This window comes from Microcebus murinus, chromosome 12 (assembly GCF_040939455.1).
Source record: "Microcebus murinus isolate Inina chromosome 12, M.murinus_Inina_mat1.0, whole genome shotgun sequence".
In the NCBI taxonomy this organism is placed as follows: Eukaryota; Metazoa; Chordata; class Mammalia; order Primates; family Cheirogaleidae; genus Microcebus; species Microcebus murinus.
The window spans coordinates 57,086,156-57,104,194 of record NC_134115.1 but is presented as its reverse complement, the minus strand read 5'-3'; the positions used below and the strand labels follow the sequence as shown (position 1 = coordinate 57,104,194).

Sequence of the window (18,039 nt, the reverse complement as noted above, 5' to 3'; positions counted from 1 at the left end):
GCTGACGCCACGGCACTCACTCTAGCCTGTGCAACAAAGCGAGACTCTGTCTCAAAAAAAAAAAAAAAAAACTCTCTAGGTGATAGTGCCAAACTTATACTCTCTATTGGATCATTCCAAATCTTTCTCCACCCCTGCCAAACTCTCAGGACTGATAAATTAAAACCTAAGACCATCTGTACTCAATGGTTAACAAATGAAATACTGACCAGCGAGGTTGTCTGGTGGTAGCTATAGGAGTGATGATCAGCAGCTCTGTGGTGCCTGGGGTACTTTACTACAGGACTTAACCACTCCACTTTCCTTAAATTCACTGACATTAACACAGACTATGGCATGCCCTTTGGCTCTTACTCAATACAGGAAGAATTAGAGTGACAAAGGAATTAAGAAAATGTCAGGTAGAGAAAACTGTATGAGCAGAGGCAAGGAATCAGGACTGTATGGTAAATATGGGGGAACTAGAAACAGAGCAATTATTAGAGCATAAAATTGAAAAGTGGGACATGTCATGAAGATGCTGAGGAATTATGCAGGATTCTTTTTTTTTTTTTTTTTAAGAGATAGGGTCTTACTTTGTTGCCCAGGCTGGAGTGCTGTGGCATGATCATAGCTCACTGTAGCCTTGAACTCCTGGGCTCAAGTGATCCTCCCATCTTAGTTTCCTAAGTAGACACAGCTATAAGTGTATACCACCACATCTGGCCAAGTTTTTAAAAATTTTTTTGTAGAGACAAAGTCTCACTATGTTGCCTAGGCTGGTCTTGAACTCCCGACCTCAACCCATTCTCCTGCCTTGGCCTCCCAAAGTGTTAGGATTATAGACATGAGCCACTACATCCAGCCTATTCAGGCAAGTGACAGAAACCCAACTCCAACTAGTTTAAGCAGAAAAGGGGATTTACTGGCAGAATCCTCAGCCCATAGAATCAAAGGAAGGGTGATCTGGAACACTCTGGAAATTTTAAGGATCAGAATTCAGAGCTGAGTGCCATGATGATTCTTTCATTCTGCCTCTCATCTTGGCTCCTCTCTGGCCTCACTCAAAAGCTTCTTATGCTTTCAGTTTTTTTTTTTTTTTTTAAAAAGCATGGCCTCTGATAGGCACAGCCTAGTCACATGGACACTCCTATAGCTTGGAAGAGTAAGGATAGTGCTACTCTAAAATTGGCACTTCCCCAATAATAATCTAGTTGGAATGGGGGAGGTAGTTTCCTAAAAGAAAGAGAATGCTGTTCTGAAAAGACTAAGCAATGAACCATTACAGATAGGCAGAGGCCAGGTCATAGGCAGCTTTTAAGCCCTGCTGGAGATATTTGGGCATCATTAAAGAATTTAAATCTGATTTGTATTTTAGAAAGTATAGCTGTATGTGATGAACAGACTAAAGGAAGTGAAACTATGCAAGAGAAGCAAGTCATTTATCCTAAAAGATTATGTGAGAGATGTCTAGGCCAAGGAGAGTTGATAGAGGAAGGAGAGGAAGAGTTGGATTTGAGAAACCCTTAGGGGTTAAAAGCAGCGTTTAACAATAATTGTGTAGGGTGAGGCAAAATGTAGGCATCAAGGACAACCCAAGAGCTTGCTGTTCTGAAAGATGAGAGGATAATGGTCCCATGAGCTGTGACAGGGAAAACAGGAAGAGATTCAGGTCCGGGGAAAGGTGATAGGTTGTCTTGGCCACTTGAATGTGAGGTGCTTGTCAGCTTCTGGAACATTGAAATAATTGTTAGGCAAACAGCTAGATAAAAATAGTAATTTGAAACTCAGGGGGCAAGATCAAAGATAGAAGTATAGATTTGGAAGTCAGCAGTCAAAGCCATAAGAATAGTTGAGATCACTAAATATAAGTGAGCAGAGAAGTATGGATTAAAAACCAGTTTCCTGAAGAACACTAACATTACAGGGTTGGAGACAAGGATTTTGGAAAGAAGTCTCGGAAGCAATAGTCAGAGGAACAGGAGAACCAAAGAATATTATCTCAAAAGCGAAGAGAGTAGAGATTTAGGTAGAATGATTGCTTACTGGTATCCAATGTGTTAATGCAGTCTAGCTTGAGGGCTAAATATCACCCATGAAAACTGGCAATATATGCATCACTGACAACATTAGCAAGATAAGAAATCAAAGAGAAATGTTTGCTGAGAGTGAACACCAAAATAATGAGCTTAATTTGGATATGTTAAATTTTAGGTGACAGCATTTAAATGACAATGCTCAGAATTTAAAATATGGATAAGAGGTCTATGCTAGTGACAGTTATTTTGAGTCATTAGTGCACAGGTAATAGTTGAAATTATAGGTGAGATTTCTCAAACAGAGTATAGATTGAAACTATAATGGAAGAAATATTTAAAGGGCTGAGTGAAAAAGAGGGGTCCATGGAAGAGAATAAGTGGCCAGATTAGAATAAAAGTCAGGAGAACTCAGAGAAGCCCAGAACGGTTTCAAGAAGGCAATGATGAATATTGAAATGTTTGTTCCCACTGGAAGGTTTCTTGAGAGGGTGAAGTTAGTGGGGATGAAAGAGGGTTAGGGCCGGGCGTGGTGGCTCACGCCTGTAATCCTAGCACTTTGGGAGGCCGAGGTGGGCGGATTGCTCAAGGTCAGGAGTTCGAAACCAGCCTGAGCGAGACCCCGTCTCTACCAAAAATAGAAATAAATTAATTGACCAACTAAAAAAAAAAAAAAGAAAAAAAAAAAAAAAGAAAGAGGGTTAGATACGTGTCTCATCCTCACCTATAATTAAACAGTGAACTCTTAAAGAGAGGAACTGTCATCGCTCTTCATATCCTCTGGGCTGATAGAGAGACTTCTACAAAGCTGGTGTTCATAAATGTTTATTGGTGGGATCTGCAGACAAATGAAAGTCTGGTGCACACCACACTGTGAGGCACCCAGCCAGGCCGGAGGGGAAACACTGTTGGCAAGAGGTTGAAGATAGGAGGACAGGATCATTAAACACCCTGAAATCAGGCAGGAGTTTGAACTTGCTGTAGCATTCCAGGCAGCTACCAAGAAAAGAATGAAGCCCTGCTTTTTTATTATTTATAACCCTTAATGGGAACAGCACATTGCAGTTAACAAAGTACTTATGACCATTACCTCAATTATTCCTCACAAATAGCTTTGTGAGTTAAGCACAATTTTACTAATAAGGAAACAGAAGTTTAGAGAAGTTGAGCAGACCAGTCAGTGTTTAGATGGTAGATCCAGGGCCCAAGCCCAGATTAGATTGTTCCTGCTCTTTTCTCTAGGCTACTGGTTAATTTGGTTTCTGTAGTAGAAGTCTTACACTGGAGTGATTATTATTGAAATGATATCCTTTTGAAAAATATTTATTGAGTATAAATAAATGTCCTATACATTAAATATCAAGAAATATTCATTATTGATTACAAGTCAGGCTGTAATACTGAGGGAACCATAGAATCAAAATATCTACTCATGATACAGCAGTGATAATTCCATTCCAATTTGGACACAGTAATGATTTACTCACAAGACACAACAAAACTCATCAGAAAAAGGCTACCACTTTAACCGACCTATAATACCACAATAGAAAATGGTTTTGAATCAGAGTATGAACAGCCCAATAATTTCGTTTTCCTCCTATGAATTTATCAGGTCATTTTGATACTGTAGCATTATACTATCATAGATTTTAAAGATTCCCATTTCCTTGGTTTTATTTCAAGTGATTATTAATGAATGAAAATAAGTCATACAAAGCCCAAGATACTTTTAAGTAATTAATCTTTTGTAAGAAAAAAAGGAATCAAAGTTTAGTACAAAGAAAGCATCTCCCAAGTGATGAGTCTCCTAATTGGGGGGGGGGGGGAGAGCAATGTAATTAACCTTTCCTTCAAAGAAAAGAAAGAAACCTAAATCTGTTATGGCAAATTTGGAAAGATAAAATATTTCCCAGTCCCATCAAGTATGTTTGTTTTACACGATGTACTTGAATGATGCAAGTCTATGAAGCAGGGATCTGTGGCAATCCAAATTCATCCACCAGAACTCCATCCTGTGAAAAGGAAGCAATGTTTAGTACCACTATTTTTCACTTGATAAAAAATGACTACAAACATTTAGTAGTTAAAACTCATTTCCAAGTATTTAATCAATCGAAACTAAAATCCCATTCATAATATGAAAATGAGCTTTTTCATGAAAGGTGAAGGAGGAGATGATGAACCAGAGAAAGAACTAGAAAGGATCAAAAGGGCTCTGGCCCTTTGGAAGGGAAGGGAAGAGTGAAAGAAGGAGAAAGAAATGTAGGAGTAAACCTAGAAAGGGGAAAAGGTGGCTGAGAGTGTCAAGGAAGAAAGACTAAGGAGTGAGGCCTTGCCTCCAGATTCTCACTTTCACTCTGATCCCTAATGTGGACCAATACCTTTTTTTTTTGCCTCCCAAGTCCTTGAACGAACAGGGCCCTTGGACAGGCAGTCAATTCCATATCATGCTTTACTAAAAATCATAGGCAGTGATACCACTATCAATTGAAAAACCTTATCTCTTCAGCACATTTAACTCAGGAATCTGTGACTTTCTAAAAGTAACCTAGATGCTTCAGGGACTTGTTACCAGAGAACTGAAAAGATGGGCTATGGTAGTGCTAATAAAAATTATTTCAGATGTGCTGAGAAAAAGCAACTTATGCACCTGGAACCTTGAAGTGGCCAGAGAGGTAGGGATGGAATGTGGTGGGCAGTAAAGAAAGGTAAGACTATCCAGGCTCAAGGGAGAAGGGATGGGTACAATAGAAGAAGATGCACATTCACAGACCTCAGCTATAAGGGACCTGAGAAATTACCTGCTTCCTGCCCTTTGCTCTCTACATTTTACAGGCTGGAAAAACTTACGAGGTTCAGAAAGAAGACATGAATTTCTACTTTGCTCAAAGTCACACAGAGAATAAAGGCAGGGCTGGAACTGGCTTCCACTCAAATATTCTGTTTACTATATTGTACACACTCAATGTATATGTTGGGAGAAAAGGCAAACTATCAATGTCTAGTGGCAATAGAAAAAAATGACATATTATACCAGGAACTAAGATGGAATGACTGAGATTTTATAAGCAGTAAAATAATTTGTAATAATGACAACCACATAGATTTAGACAGAGCTTTAAGTTTGCAAAGTCTTTTACATACGAGATCTAATTTGCTTGACATAACAATTAGGTGAGATACTTGTAATTATCTGCATTTTACATATGCAATGAATAGAAAAGCTCAAAACAGCTAAAGGTTTGTCATAGGGCCAAATGTCCTGATTCTTTTTTTGTTTTGCTGTGTTTTATTACCATCTGTACCATTTTTAAGTGTACAGTTCAGTGGTATAAATACATTTACATCCTTTCCCCTAACTTCATTTTCCCCCTCCCCGCTTCCCTTCCTGGCCTCTGGTTAATGACAATCTACTTGACATCCTCGACATCCACTTTTTTAGCTCCCACAAATGAGTGAGAACATGCAATATTTGCCTTTCTGTGTCTGGCTTAACGACCTCCAGTTGCATCTATGTTGCTGCAAATGCCAGGATTTCACTCTTTATATGGCAGAATAATATTCCATTGTATATATATACATTTCTGTTATTTGTTCATCCATTAATGGGCACTTAGTTTGACTCCAAATTTTGGCTATTGTGTCCTGATTCTTTTACCTTCTCGAATTAGAATCTTTCTATGTTAAGTTTTATACTTAAATTAGTAATCCCTAGGTAAAAAAAAAAAATCCACCCAATAATTAGTGTGCCTGGAGAGTGAGACTTTCTTTTACATTGCTGCCTAGTAAGTCTCATGCATGTGTGTTGCTGGTGCTTTCCCAGGAAATGTCTAAACCCTGTCAGTGGCACCCAGTGCTAGCTCACAACAAGGGTGATTATGCATATTATACAAATTGTTATTGTATAAAAACATTCCTGAGCCTCAGTGACGGTATTTGATGTGGCCAGTTCACCATCCAATGCAGGAAAACTGAGATTTCAAGAGTTCCCAAAGGAATGACCAGGACTGTCTCTCCTTGTTCTAACTTAAGGCTACCTTTTAGATTCCCAGACTGATGGCCAAGCATAAAACCTTTACCATTTTGCATAGATATATAAACATAAAAAGCTTTCACCTTGTTTTTTGTGTCAGTGGGAACACCTTCTGGAATTGCAGGTGCAGATGCTGCTTCATCCAAGTAGGAACTATCTTCATCAGCCAGGAGCTCATCACCCAATGCATCCAACTCTGAGATTGAAATGTTAACATTTCAAAAAAATGTAAGCAAGAAAATTGGCAGCTAATATTAAGAAAGTTAGCCAAATTATTGGTAACAAGATAAAAATTTAAATACAAAGGGAAAGGGATTATTAATTTCTATTTTCAAAATAAAAGATGACCACTATAAGAAATTTTCAAGGAGGGTCAAGTATGCTGGCTCATGCCTATAATTTAGTGTTTTGGGAGGCTGAGGTTGGAGGATCACTTCAGGCCTGGAGTTTAAGACCAGCCCAGGTGACATAGCGAGCACCCCCTGCAGCACCCCCATCTCTACAAAATAATTTAAAAATTATTTGGGTGTGGTGTCACATGCCTGTAGTCCTAGCTACTTGGAAGGCTGAGAAAGGAGGATTGCTTGAGTCCAGGAGTTCCAGCCTGGGTGACAGAACAAGACCCTGTCTCTAAAAAAATTTAAAAATTAAAAAGAAAAAAGAAAAATATTCAAGGAAATATGATAAAATCTATGAAATACAAAAAGCTAAAATAAAAGTAAAATGAAACAATTGTTTCCTCACAGGTTACAAGACCCCCGTATTCCTAAGAAGACTCTAGGGTTATCAGTTGGCCAATTCAAAACTAGAAAATTTCCACAGTAACAAATGTAAAAAATTCTCTCATATTTATTGATGGACTTGAAAGAAGGCAGTGAAAGAAGGCATGAGATTGTTGTACATTGTGTGACTATTATGTGAAATTAGACTCTAAAAATAAGTCTATGGTAAAGAGAGTTGGAAGCAGCCAAGAGGAATGATAATAGTGGGTAGAGACTCATCAGGGGAAACTCAAGATGGGAAATAAAATAATGAAGAAATGAATGGGAAAAAAAAATAAAAGGTTCTAGGCAAAAACAGACCATGGAGAGAAAGAAGCAGCAGTAACCTGACAGAGGAATCATGTGCTAGAATTCCAGAATGGGGTGGTTCTGCCATCTACCCAGTTATACAGGCTAGAAACTGACAGCCATCCTTGACACCTCCCACTTTCTCCACATCCAATCATTAAGTGCTATCCATTCAACCTCTTAAAATTTCTTCAATCTGTCTACTTCTCTCTGTTTCTGCTACCACCACCCTAGTCTCATCTGCTATCCTCTTACATGACTACAGGAATACAGTAATAGCTTTTATTTTATTTTTTGAGACAGAGTCTCACTCTGTTGTCTGGGCTAGAGTGCTGTGGCATCAGCCTGGCTCACAGCAACCTCAAACTCCTCGGCTCAAGCAATCCAACAGCCTCAGCCTCCCAAGTAGCTGGGACTACAGACATGCGCCACCATGCCCGGCTAATTCTTTTCTATATGTTTTTAGTTAGCCAATTAATTTCTTTCTATTTTTAGTAGAGATGGGGTCTCACTCTTACTCAAGCTGGTTTCGAACTCTTGACCTTGAGTGATCCTTCCACCTCGGCCTCCCAGAGTGCTAGGATTATAGGCGTGAGCCACCTTGCCAGCCCAGCAATAGCTTTTAGACTCCTCTCCCTGAAGACACTCAACAACCCTTACCATTTTTTCATGCTAACTCCTGCTTATCCTTCAGGTCCCATACCTGTCCCCCACTACATTCTCCTGCTATGTGCTCCCATAGTACCACACACTTCTTCCCTATAGTTTGTGCTCTAGTAATTAATTACTTAAAGCAAGCAGTTTATATGTGTCCCACTGCTAGGGGAGAAGCTTCATGAATGCAGGGATCATATTTGTTTTCTTCAGTGTTGAATCCCCAGCACCCAGTAGAGTGCCTGGTGTATAGTAGATGCACACTAAGTACTTGCTAACTACTGTTTCTTTTCTTTTCTTTTTTTTTTTTTTTGAGACAGAGTCTCACTCTGTTGTCCAGACTAGAGTGCCATGGCATCAGACTAGCTCACAGCAACCTCAAACTCCTGCACTCAAGCAATCCTTCTGCCTTAGCCTCCCGAGTAGCTGGGACTACAGGCACGCACTACCATGCCCAGCTAATTTTTTCTATATATATGAGTTGGCCAATTAATTTCTTTCTATTTATAGTAGAGGTGGGGTCTCGCTCTTGCTCAGGCTGGTCTGGAACTCCTGACCTTGAGCAATCCACCCGGCCTAGGCCTCCCAGAGTGCTAGGATTACAGGGGTGAGCCACCACACCCAGCTGCTAACTACTATTTCTTAATTTGCTTTGCTATTCTGTGGGAGAGGACTCCAAGTAGGAAAATAGGAGAACAAAATCAAAAGGAAAATAGCAGGAAAAGGCTGTGTTGATACAAGTACCAAGTTAGCCTTTGCCTGGACCTTCCTTCAGAGTTTATCCATCCTACTATTGTTGGCAGAGTATGCAATTCTGATGTAGCTGCCTCACAAGCACTCTGCCCAGAGACTGTACCCCAAACTAATTTTCAGGGAATCCAGATAGGAGTTTTTACTAGCATTTGGGAAAAGGTCCCAGGCAGTTGTTCCTTTCAGACTCTAAAACTAAATATATGTTCCTTTTCTCATAATTTACCTGCTTCTAGGTCATCTTCATCTAATTCTGGGGTGCCATAACTGCGACTCAGTGCTTCTTGGATTTCATTTGCATCTTCCATCATATCCTCTAGCTGGTCTTGTAAATCCTACAGAAATATATATGACAAGGTTTTCATTGATTTTTTTTACCAGCCTCCTCTAACTACCCTCTTCCTCCACATTCTCCTTTGAATCTTAGAAATGAGCAGAGAGAAGATAACACAGAGTGAGCAGATCCCATCAAGCTTATACTGTACATATCAAGACAAGCCTCCCAAAATCATCTATGAGTAGTATTCCTAGCAATAGACTCTAGAATAGACACAGAAAAACACCTCATCACACAAAGAATTAGTTGGTTTAATATTGTATAAACAAACAAAAGCAATATAAACAAATACAAGCACTAAGTTAAAAAGAACGCTGATGCACTGACAGGCAGAAACTGAAAAGCAAAAACAATAAAAACAACTATACACACACCCATATACAAAGGTAAAATAAAAAAGGAGAGCTATAAAACAATGAAAGTGTTTAGAAGTATTTTAGGAAAATAAATCTAACCAAAATTCAAAATATATAGCCCAACCAAAAAAACACATATAGACCCCAAGAGTTAAAGAGGCTCTCTACCTGTCATGGGGGCAATCTACTGGAGGACAGGAAAAGCATAATCAGACAGAGAGACAGACAGACAACCACAGGTGAAAGATGGAGAGACACACAAAACTCACAAAGACCAGCTTCTCTTTTGTTCATATTAAAAAGCTCTAATTAAAACACAAGGTACCCTAAAAACAGAAAACAAAATGGCATTTCATTTTATTGCCAAATAATATTACACAAAAAAGACAAGCATACACAGAACATTTTTCTCAGTGAATCTCCTGGAAGATCTCATGAAGCTTAACTCCATGTAAGCAGACACTTGTAGAGGATTAGAGATGGCCAAGGACAGTCTAAGGAGAGGCGTTTGAAAAAAGTAAGAGGGCAGGCATAACTTCACTCTTACTAAAGATCAGCACTGCCAGAGAATGCCATTGCAGAAGCACTAAAATGCCTGGTATAAAGTAATTGCTCACCCAACAAAAACTGCTTGAATTGGACAGTAATGCTTTATCTCCTTTAACACCCTCTCATTCATCAACCATCAAATACTTTCTGAGTGCCAACTATGACCAGGCATTGTTCTGGGCACTGGGAATACAACAGTTTACAAAATCAAGTCTCTGCCCTCCAGGAAACAGACATTGTAGTCAGGGGGTAAAAAGCACTATTATATATGCAGAAAGGAAGGCTCTTTCCTCTGATCAGTCACCACTCACTCCATCTGTTATCTCTGCTTGCCACCTGAGCTATTCACCTTACAGTTGAGAGCACCCAAGCTCTTAAGGCTCACCTCCCTGGCCAAGACCTAATCCAAAGAAGAAAGGCTAATTTTAAGGAGCTACTGACATTATTAAAAATCTAAAGAGAATTACTAGAAAAGGGATGCCAGGAATTGTGATAAGCACTTTACATACATATTCTCATTTAATACTTGTGACTATCCTAGGAGATAGGCAGCAACATCACTATTTTACAACTGAGGAAACACTAAAACTCATTAGGTGAGTTAGAAATAACTACTGGATGCATTGTGTGTTAGATACACTAGCTCATTTATTTCATCCTCATAATACAGATGCTCCTTTATTTATGATGGAGTTATATCCCAATAAACCCATCATAAGTTGAAAATATCACAAGTAGAAAATGCATTTAATATACCTAACCAACCTACCGAACATGATAGCTTAGCCTACCCTACCTAAAACATGCTCAGAACACTTACATTACAAAGCCTATTTTATAATAAAATGTTGGGTATCTCATGCAATTTATTGAATACTATACTGAAAGTGAAAAACAGAATGGTACAGGTACTTGAAGTATGATTTCTACTAAATGCACATTGCTTTTACCTCATTGTAAAGTTGAAAAATCCCAAGTTGAACCATCATAAGTTGGAGATCATCTGTACCTGTTTGTGGTATTAGGATCCTTGCATCAACAATAAGGATACTGAGACCTTGGATACCCTCCCAAAGTTATTCTACTAGTAAATGGCAGGCCTGAGACTCAATCCCTCTTCTGTGCTCTTCCCGCCACACACACATTCATTTGGTTTCCTTCAAAAACCAGTGCACGTTCTTGCAGAAATTGGCATATATCTCACCTCTATCTGGTCGATTTTCACTTGCTTGTATGCCTTTTTCATTTCTTTTACTCCTAGTTTCATAGCATCAACCTAAAAAAAGGTAGAAGAAAACAAAATATCTTTAAGAAGCCATGTTGGTTAAGCTGTCCTTTAAAAACCATGGGAAAACAACATAAAAGTAAAAAAATAAAATGATAGGAAAAGGTGCTTTGGGAGTACCGTGGTCTTGGTGTCCTTCAATGACTGGATGGTATAATTGGCTTGTTCCATGTTGAAAGACTGCTGGGCGAGATTGTCCCGCTGCTGCTCATACCTTTTTAGAGTCAATTTAGAATGAAAAATGTGAGCCACATAAAAATCCTCAGGAAGAAATGCTAGTGTTTTTTTTTGTTTGTTTGTTTTTGAGACAGAGTCTCACTCTGTTGCCCAGGCTAGAGTGAGTGCCGTGGTGTCAACCTAGCTCACAGCAACCTCAAACTCTTGGGCTCAAGCAATCCTTCTGCCTCAGCCTCCCAAGTAGCTGGGACTATAGGCATGCGCCACCATGCCTGGCTAATTTTTTCTATATATATTAGTTGGCCAATTAATTTCTTTCTATTTATAGTAGAGACAAGATCTTGCTCTTGCTCAGGATGGTTTCGAACTCCTGACCTCAAGCAATCCGCCCGCCTCAGCCTCCCAGAGTGCTAGGATTACAGGCGTGAGACACCGCGCCTGGCCAGAAATGCTAGTTTTAAGGAAGTAATAACATTATTAAAAAATGTATCCCTTATGAAATAAAAAAATTTTCTTAAACAAACCTTAGAAATTAAAGTAATAATATACAGAAAAATTGGCAAAAACAATTTAATCACTTTAACACAAATATCATTTGATGTATTCCTCCAGTCTTTTTCCTTTGCATGTACAGTCACTGGTTGCTTAATGACAGGGATATGTTCTGAAAAGTGCATTGTTGGGCAATTTTGTCATAGTGTGAACATCATAGAGTGTATTTTTACAAACCTAGATGGTATAACCTATTCCACTCCTAGGCTGTATGGTATATAACCAGTTACTCCTAGGCTACAAATATGTACAGCGTATTACTGTACTGAATACTGTAGGTAATTGTAACACAATGACCAGTTTTTGTGTATCTAAACATAGAAATGGTACAGTAAACATATGGTACCATAATCTTATGGGACCATTATTGTAAATGCCATCTGTCATTGACTGAAACATCACTATGCTGCACATGACTATATTTTAGCTATATTTTCCACTTAATATTATAGCATTTGCTTTTTTCCTATGTTACCACATATCTTAATATATGTCTTCATAATTATTTACTATAATAAATTCCCAGAAGTGGAATTCTTGGGGTAAAGGTAAGACTATTACCGTGTTTCCCTGAAAATAAGACAGGGTCTTATATTTATTTTTCCTCAAGAAGACACCCTCGGGCTTATTTTCAGGGGATGTGTTATTTTCCCCTCAAAGCCTCAGCTTGCAGCACGCACAGGATGGCCAGGACCTGACAGGGGGAGCCGACCTTGTTGGTAGGGCTGCCTGCACCTTTCCAGTCACCTTTGGGATAGTAGCTGTCACAATGGGGCAGATGAGAAGGGCTGCCCATCTTCTTTATGGCTCTGCGACAAAATGCATGGGTTGTGCAGATGCACTGTGTAGCCACGCCCACCACTAGGTCTTATTTTTGGGGTAGTGCTTATATTGCACATATGCTTAGAAATCCTTATTATTTTATGGGTAGGGCTTATTTTATGGGTAGGGCTTATTTTCGGGGAAATATGGTATTAAGGCTCTTCATATGTACTAAATGTTTTTTCAGTAGACTTAACCCCTTGAGGACAGGTATTATATTAATCTTGTACCCATAATTAGGTCATCCACCTGACCTAATATAGTATCTACTGTTCAAAATGTTTTTTAAAATAAAGTTTTAATCAAATTATAAAACTATCTCAAAGACTTATGTCACTATGGTCTTTATATATACAATATTTGGAATACTTGAATACCTATCCAACCAGTGGTCAATTCATGGTATAGTCAAATGGTAGATTATTATGATTCCATTAAAATATCTAAAGTTTCCAAAGAATATTTAGTTTTGTTTTGGAGACAGGGTCTTGTTCTATCACCTGGGCTGGAGTACAATGGCATCATCATAGCTCACAGCAACCTCAAACTCCTGGGCTCAAGCAATCCTCATGCCTCAGCCTCCCAAGTAGCTGGGACTATAGGTGCATGCCACCATGCCCAGATAATTTTTTAATTTTTTTGTAGAGATGGGATCTGTGTTGCTCAGGCTGGTTTTGAACTCCTGGCCTCAAGCAATCCTCCTGCCTTGACCTCTCAAAGTGCTGGGATTACAGATGTGGGCCACCATGCCTGGCCCCAAAGAATATTTTAAAGAACAAGGAAATACTCATGATACAACATTAAGTAGAAAAGGATAGCCTATAAACACACAATACTTTTGGTGTCTTCTGAAAAATTATATGCACACATGGCATATATGCACAAGCAGAGAAAATAAATGGCAGAAATAAGCATTCAAAAGGTGGTTATTTCTAGTACTGGGAACCTAGTAAGTTTTCTTTTTTTCTATTCATGTTTATGTATTTTCCAGGTTTCTACAATGAATCTAGCTAGCTCTTTTTCTATTCATGTTTATGTATTTTCCAGGTTTCTACAATGAATCTATATTCTTTTTTTTTTTTTGAGACAAAGTCTCACTCTGTTGCCGAGCTAGAGTGCTGTGGCGTCAGCCAACCTCTAACTCCTGGGCTCAGGAGATCCTCCTGCCTCAGCCTCCTGAACAGATGGGACTACAGGCATGTGCTACCATGCCTGGCTAATTCTTTTTTATATATATTTTTAGTTGACCAATTAATTTCTATTTTTGGTAGAGACGGGGTCTCCCTCTTGCTCAGGCTGGTTTCGAACTCCTGACCTTGATCTATCCAACCACCTCGGCCTCCCAGAGTGCTAGGATTACAGGCATGAGCCACCACGCCCAGCCTTGAACCTATATTCTTTTCATAAAAATAAGTTACTTAGGCCAGGCGTGGTGGCTCACGCCTGTAATCCTAGCACTCTGGGAGGCCGGGGCGGGCGGATCGCTCAAGGCCAGGAGTTCAAAACCAGCCTGAGCAAGAGTGAGACTCCCGTCTCTACTAAAAATAGAAAGAAATTAATTGGCCAACTAATTATAAAAAAAAAAAAAAAAAAACAATAAAAAAAAAAAGTTACTTAAAAATTGTAATGCTACCAATTAAGAAGGTAATCATTTTACTTTACTCTTATCAGTCTAGGCATCACAATTTCTTTTTCCAACTTGATCTACTCTAAAAGGAGAAAGATGGTATCTGATATCTTATAAAAAGTCATTTTAAAATAGGAAGGGAGGCAGGATTGGTTCAGACCTGTAATTCCAGCACTTTGGGAGGTGGGAGGATCACTTGAGGCTGAGAGTTTAAGACAAGCCTGGGCAACACAGTGAGACCCCATCTCTACAAAAAATTTAAAAATTAGCTGGGGCTGGGTGTGGTAGCTCACGCTTGTAATCCTAGTACTCTAGGTGGCTGAGGTGGGAGGATCACTTGAGGTCAGGAGTTTGAGACCAGCCTAGGCCAGAGTGAGATCCCTGTCTCTACAAAAAATAGAAAAATTAGCTGGGTATGGTGGCATGTGCCTGTAGACCCAGTTACTTGGGAGGGAAGGCTGAGGCAGGAGGATCAAAGGAGCCATGATGATGCCACTGTACTCCAGCCAGGACAACAGAGCAAGTCTGTGTCTCAAAGAAAAAAAAAAGGAAAAAAAAAAATAAAGCTAGGCGTGGTGGCACATACCTATAGTCCTAGCTACTCAGGAAACCAAACAGGAGGAATGAACCTAGGAGTGTTACAGTGAGCTATGACTGTATCACTGCACTCCACCCTGTGTGACAGAGTGAGACTTTGTCTCTTAGGGGAAAAAAAAAGGAAGAGAGATATCAACAATCTTTCTTGTTCAGGCTGATTATGTCTGACCTCTACAACCCTGCAGAGGATCTCATCAGCAGAACAATCCACACGTGTAAGAACTAACGATACTTTTTGGCTTTTGCTTAAAATTGGGGCATAGTCACCTAAAAAAATTAAGGACCCTTAAATTTATTCTGGTGAGAGTGAACAAATATTCAGGATTCCTAACTTTACGAGCAAACAAAAACAAAAAAGCATAGCCTAACTAAATAAATAATGGTGGAACCAAACCCTACAGACCTGGCCAGTCCAAAAGAGCAGTCATTAGCCTCATATAGCTACTTAAATTATTAAAATTAAATGAAATTTAAACTTCAGTTCCTTAGTCACACTAAACACATTTCAAGTGCTCAATTAGCCACGTGTGGCTGCTGCCTATTGTACTGGACACACAGATATAAAACATCATCATGACAAAAAGTTCTATTTAGATTACAACAGATGTTGCTGAACATGTGTGTAGGGGAACCTAGCTAACTATATTTAATTATATGTCAATGAAAATTTGTAATTAAATCAAGAATGCTTAGAAAGTGGTAGAAAAAGCTGAAGGAATGGAAGACCATTTCCCTTTTGGTTAAACCTGCTAGAGGGAAAGAGCTTATGTGTACAACTTACATCCGCTTTTGCTTTAAAACCCGCAAGGCTTTCTGCTTGACCATATTCTGGGGAGAAAAACAGATTTAATAAAAAGAAAGTGGAAAACATGCATATAGTAAAAGAAATCTCTCATATCCTCAAACACACATAGCTACTACTTACTCTCATCTTCAAATAGTAAACACAGTGGTTCCTGGATTCTGTTCTTTCCATCCCAAGCACAGATATCTCTATGCTTCAGTCTTTAAGCCTTAGCTCCTATCTGTCTGCATCCACATCTCAGTGTCCTGAACTACTTTCCCCTTCCCCAATGCATATTATCTTCACCCCCAGGCCCAACAGTGCTGATTTTGTATATTCAGTTGCCTTAGGGCAGTTCCCCACTTGGATATTCTATCAACCCAAATTTAACATGCCCAAACTCCTCAACCTTATGTTACCCTGGAAATAAGTAACAACGGCCCCACCAATCTTTCACTTCTCTAGGCTGAAAACCTTTACGTCAACTTTATCATTTCTCTTTGTCTCTTCATGCACAGTCATCCTGTTACCTGATTTTCAGAATTCGCTTTCAAACTGAGTTCTTTTCTTGTCACTCTCTCATAACCACCACCACCATGTTTGGACTTCATTCCACACCATAAACTAAGATGGCTGGGAAAAGCCTTCCCTTTCTATAATGTTCCACATGTCATTTTATTTGCCTCCTCCAATGAGGCAGGAAAAGTAGATATTCCTTTACAGACGATAATAACTAACATTTACTGAGTGCTAGTATGTACTTGATCTCGTTTAATTCTCACACTGTAAAGTAGGTATTATCCCCATTTTATAAATGGGAAAATTGAGGTCAAGTGATGCCTTGTCTCACATGATTAATAAGTTGTAGACCTGGAAGAAACAAGATAGTTCTATATTCACAGTCCATGCGCTTAAACACAGTACTTCATGCTCTGACCTAACAGAAGCAGAAAATAAGTTAGGTGACTTTATCAAGGTCACAACTAATAGACAGTGATAGTGTTAGTATTCAAACACCAGTCCCAGATGCCTACTTCAATAATTTCTCCCAGCAGGCCACTCCTTAACCAGTCTGTGAGACTGAAAGTATCAGTCGGTCAGGTTACTGACTTAACCTGACCAGCCTGGCAACTCACTAATCCTGAGCACAGTGAGCCCACCTCTCCAAATTGCTGCCTTGTCAGTAGAATATGCTAATTCCCAGGTACATGCTTCTGGACAAGTGGTCAGCATCTTCTCTCCACCAGACCAAACCCTTGCCTCCCTGATACATCTGGCAGCAAACTAAACTCCCTCCTCTAACTGAAGGATACACTCTCACTATATTTTACTATATTATACACTCTCACTATATCCTTACCAAACTGTGAGCATCTCTTCTGAATCTTTCACCAGCACCTACCACCAGGCTCTACTTCTACAGGTGCTCAAATAAGGCTGTCACTTGCTCCAAATCAGTGTTCAATATTAAAAAAAAAAAAAATTAGGTGTCACAGTACCTTCTGCAGCAGCTGCCACCTGCCTTACCTTTGCAGGACCCTCTCTCATCTTCTTGATCTGATCCTTATACTTCACTAGCTCAGCATCCAATCGAGAAATCTTTTTGTCAATGGATTCTGCTCGGCTGTCCACCTTAGGGAAAAATATTAAATGTAGTGGCAGTTACTGCAATACACTTACATCAGAGGGAGCAGGCGGACAGGAATATGGAGGAAGAAAAAAAATAAAGAAACGCGTGTGGTGAAGGGTGGAAAACAGTTGAGATTCCCAGTCAGAAATACTGGGGGGGCTTTTATAAACTATACTTCAACCCCCAGATTCTAATATACCAGGCCCCTCAAGTGTGTTGGAACAGAAAAATAGTTTGAGAATCACTAGGCTGAGTTGGAATTTCTCTGAAATCAGAGACTAATCAGACTAAGAGCTCAACCAGGAGGCATGTTAAATGGGCCAGTGCCCAGTGGACACTGGCTAAGACTGTAGAACTACTTAATGCCAGTCCCTAGATTGGGGCGGAGGCTTAATCTGAGGGGCCAGCGTTCTGAATTTTGTGTTACTCAGATCCAAGATTGAAGTACAGATATGTTGACCTAGGATACCAAGCCGGGAGTCCTGATGTGGGCAAAGGAGAAGGAAGGAAAGACGAAGGGTAAGGGGTCAGGCTGGACGAGGTGGGAAGGGTGTATGGGCCTAGGGCTGGTTGGGGTGAGGGGATCAAAGCGAGAGAGATTTGACAGGCAATGGGCATCAGAGCAGGTAGGGTACAGGTAGGGCGAGGCAGTGATGAGGTTATGGGGTCTCTTGTTTGTGGCGTCAGTAATGGCTTGGGTAACAGGGATAAAGGAACGAAGATGGGATGGAGAGGGACGAAGTGTAATGGGCCCAGGACCAGGAATGCTGTGGAGGGCTGGGAGAAAGGGGCTGGGGG

General features: G+C 39.8%; 1 protein-coding gene across 1 annotated transcript in view; it reads right to left on the bottom strand.

Annotated features, from left to right (window-relative positions):
* Positions 1-2,826: 2,826 nt before the first annotated feature.
* CHMP5 (charged multivesicular body protein 5) overlaps positions 2,827-18,039 on the bottom strand; it is a 15,510-nt gene continuing 297 nt past the window's right edge. Inside the window, exons 2-8 of the mRNA XM_012770168.3 lie at positions 17,139-17,243; positions 15,609-15,655; positions 11,173-11,266; positions 10,972-11,043; positions 8,752-8,860; positions 6,135-6,247; positions 2,827-4,030 (exon numbers count right to left, since the gene is read on the bottom strand). Of these exons, the coding sequence (XP_012625622.1) occupies positions 3,980-4,030; positions 6,135-6,247; positions 8,752-8,860; positions 10,972-11,043; positions 11,173-11,266; positions 15,609-15,655; positions 17,139-17,243 (591 nt within the window). The 3' untranslated portion in view covers positions 2,827-3,979. The remainder of the gene's footprint in view (positions 4,031-6,134; positions 6,248-8,751; positions 8,861-10,971; positions 11,044-11,172; positions 11,267-15,608; positions 15,656-17,138; positions 17,244-18,039) is intronic.